General features: G+C 52.3%; 1 protein-coding gene across 1 annotated transcript; it reads right to left on the reverse strand.

The window, feature by feature from the left end:
- Positions 1-300: 300 nt before the first annotated feature.
- LOC119267099 (xyloglucan endotransglycosylase/hydrolase protein 8-like) lies at positions 301-1,519 on the reverse strand. Its single transcript, XM_037548412.1, has 2 exons — positions 1,158-1,519; positions 301-1,066 (listed from the first exon to the last, which is right to left on the reverse strand). The coding sequence occupies exons 1-2, from the start codon at positions 1,425-1,427 to the stop codon at positions 503-505; spliced, it is 834 nt and encodes a 277-aa protein (XP_037404309.1). The 5' UTR covers positions 1,428-1,519; the 3' UTR covers positions 301-502.
- Between the last annotated feature and the right edge of the window lie 2,106 nt (positions 1,520-3,625).

Below are 3,625 nucleotides of genomic sequence, written 5' to 3' on the forward strand. Positions count from 1 at the left end.
CGACCGAACATGCTTTGCCGCGCAGCACTAGTGCACATGCATTGCATTCTACGTAGTACAGTGTTGGGCCGTCCCATACCTGAATTTTCTTTGACATTTAAGATTGCATTTTCTACAAAAGTAGTGCATAATGCTTGTGAATAAAAAGCGCATAAATTGTTCTATGGAAATAATATGGTGTCCTACCACTTCTTTTAGGTGAGTGTCCTACCACTAATGTTAGACGTTTGTATATGGGAGTTAATATGGTATTGTTTTGAAGTTTTTTGCTCCGTAACACAAAAATAAAATTGTCGATCATAGCTCATAAAAGTATATATTGCTGTAACCAGAGGCACGATAAAATTTACATGCTTCTTTCTTTTGGAAAAGAAAAAACTATGTGTGCAAACAATCGCCCACACATTGCTGTAGGGCTGCTTTTTAATCACAAATTCACAAAGAGATTCCAAGAAAAAAAATATCAATATCAACACTGGATGCCCGGGCAGTCAGGCTGGGCTCAGTAGCGGCTGCACTCGCCGGGCATCCCCTGCGGGAACCTGTACCCATCGTCGCAGTAGTTATAGCGCATGTAACTGCGCTCCGCCCACTTGACGGTGCCCCACTCGGCGGCGTCGAGCTGCTTCTTCATCCACCTGTCGCTGCCGGCATGGCACGCGCCACCGCTGACGCAGGTGTTGGCGTAGAAGTTGCGGTAGGAGACGACAAAAGGCGCGTTGGACCAGTTGATCGGGATCTTGCCCTTCTCGGTGGCCCAGTAGCTGCCGTCCCAGAGCGTGGCGTGCAGCCTCATGGGCTTGGAGCTAGGGTAGGGGAGGCCAGCGAAGCGCTTGAAGGACCGGATGAAGAGGTTGTCCACCTTGAAGAGGATGTTCTCCGGGTTCCAAATGATGGTGTAGGTGTGGTAGTCGGCGGCGGGGTCGAACCAGAGGTCGAACTGGTGCTCCTTCTTGCCGTCGCCGTTGGCCCACACGTTGGTGTTGAGCACCACCGGGTGGCCGCTCGAGTTGCCCATGAACTCCATGTCGATCTCGTCGCGCCACTCGTCGTCACCAGAAGAAAGCTGAAATTAACAACAACGCTGAGTCAGCTAAAGATATATAAAGATTAATAACGTTGGTCCTTATCCAAATTAATTAAGCTGGTCGACTTACGTAGATGCAGGCGACGGTGCCGGCGGAGTTTCCGGTGATGAGCTTCATCTGGATGCTGAACTCACCGTAGAGGTACTGCTCCTTGGAGTTGAAGCCGGCGGCGCCGGATTGCTGGTTGAGATTGAGCATCACCACATCCTGTCCAGAAGCGTCGTATCCCGTGCGGACGGTGCCGTCAGTGTTGAACCTCTTGTCCAGCCAGGACTTGGCCGAGGCGGACTGCGAGAGCGCCAGGGCGACGGCGAACACAGCCAGAAAGCGCCGTGCCATGGTGGCTGGCTGGCTGCTCTAGACTGAAGAGCTTCCTGGAATCAAATGAGCTTACAAAGTGGAATGCCTTGTGGTGTGTGTGTGTGTGTGTGTGTGTGTGGAGATGTCGCGGTTTTATAGTGGTGCCGACGAGCTGCTGTGCCCTGCTTGTTGATGCATGGGGCGCAATTTTTTGCATGCATGCATTATCGATCTGGTGGGCGCGAAGGTCGTTACAATTATTCGGGCCGCACATGGGCAGAATCAGCCATAATCTCTCGGGTGTTCATACGTCTAAAGCAACACTTAGATTACAGTGGAACCCACAAATTGGGTGGTGGAACCGACCACTGATTAAGCCTATCAGCAAAGCAAAGATTAAGTGATGGAATCCAGTCGAGCGACACGTACGTAGGCACCGCCACTGATGATTGATGATGCCTCGCTAATCTCGGCCATTGATTCATTTCCTGAGTTGTGTGTTCGTCGGTTAATCATATAAGGGCATCTTCGACAGCAGCGCCAAAAGACGCGCGCACGGTAAACTTTCACTTTAGCGCGTGGGAGATATTTTGGCGCGCTCCAGCGGCAGCGGAAAACTAGCGCGTGAGGCAAACGACTGTGCGCGCGCGGGAAAAGGCGACAGCTCGCGCTAGATTTGGCGCACCGCTTTGGGCGCGCCTATAAATTCCGGCGCTCACCACACGGCCTTCACACTGCCACGCGCGCTCTCCCCACCCCGCCGCTTGCTCGCCGCTTCCTCGCCCCCGCCACCACCGCGCCACCATGCAGCCGTGCCGCAGGGGATCGTCTAGCTACCGCGGTGTCCGCGAGCGCCCAGGCGGCCGGCACGTACTACGCCGAGATTCGGTCCGGCGACGTCCGTCTAGGCCTCGACACGTTCGGGACCGCGCACGAGGCCGCAGGCGCGTACGACGCGGCGGCGTGGCGCCTAGAGAGGCCGACAGCGCAGATGAACTTCCGCGACGTCTTCACGCGTGAGCAGGCATAGTCCGTCGCCCCTCCGCCTCGTCTTATCACGGAACAGGACCGCGCGGAGCACCGTTGGCGGTTGCGCCGCCTCCTCATCGCCGAGGAAGACAAGCGAGCCATGACGGAGTGGCGTCGGCGCCACCCGGAGGACGTCGCCAACGAGCGCGACTACTGGGCGGAAATGACGGAAAGGCGTCGCGGGGCGGTTGGACAGGCGTCGACGGAAGGCACTGGTGATATCGCAGTGCGATATCGTAGAAGCAGGTGGGGAGTCGATCTTTGGGGATAATGATTCTCGTTGGGAGGACATGTGGCTCGATAGCTCAGACAACACCAGTCCGGATGAGGACGAGGATGACTTGGAATTGGTTGTAGTTGCACCATAGTTTTATCTAGTTGCACCGTGGTTTTATCTATCTATACTATGAACTATGTAAAATATCTATGTATCGTTTTGTCTATGATGAATTTATGTATCGTTTTTATTTTAAAAAATATGTATGCAACCTAGTCCAGAGTGTTCATGCGATAGCACGCCCGCTACATTTTAACGCGTCTGCTCAAGCTACACGTGCGCTCTACATTTTAGCACGGGTGCTGGAGCCAACACCGCTCGCCGCGCTTTTCCAGACGATGAACACGCTGCAAAGTATTTTTTTAGCGCGCCACGTGTTGGGCAGTTGTTGGAGATGCTCTAAGCATCTATTTGGTACCAATGTGGCATGCAAGCTTTAGTCATTTCTAACCCGCGATGCATCATTGAGCGACCCATCATAGTTTCTTTTCTTGTTGAATGCATCATAGCTTAATTTTCCGATTAGTTGCTAATCAAGATTAGGTCCTTCAATTTCGTTATGCATGTTTAAAAAATAATGATAGATGCTTATTTGCGAAATGATCAGATTTATTATAAAAATTCACTGAAAGTACAAAGGATCTCAAACATTATAAAAATTATATCGAGATTCTGAGGCCACCGAACAATCACTGCTCCCGACAAAACGAGCCCCCGACGAGCCATTGTCGACACTCCCCTAACGGTGCTGGCTTGACCTTGTCAATGACAGCCGAGAAGTCGTCGTGCACGTGTCCCTAAGGACCAGTGCCCTGAAACCGTAGTTGTCACCGATGAAACCCTTGTATGGATCTGAAGCACATGACACTTAATCTCGCCACATGAAGAGAAACCCAAACCTCGCCGCCTAAAGAGACGGCTGGACTTTATG

Source organism: Triticum dicoccoides, chromosome 3A (genome assembly GCF_002162155.2).
Source record: "Triticum dicoccoides isolate Atlit2015 ecotype Zavitan chromosome 3A, WEW_v2.0, whole genome shotgun sequence".
Classification (NCBI taxonomy): Eukaryota; Viridiplantae; Streptophyta; class Magnoliopsida; order Poales; family Poaceae; genus Triticum; species Triticum dicoccoides.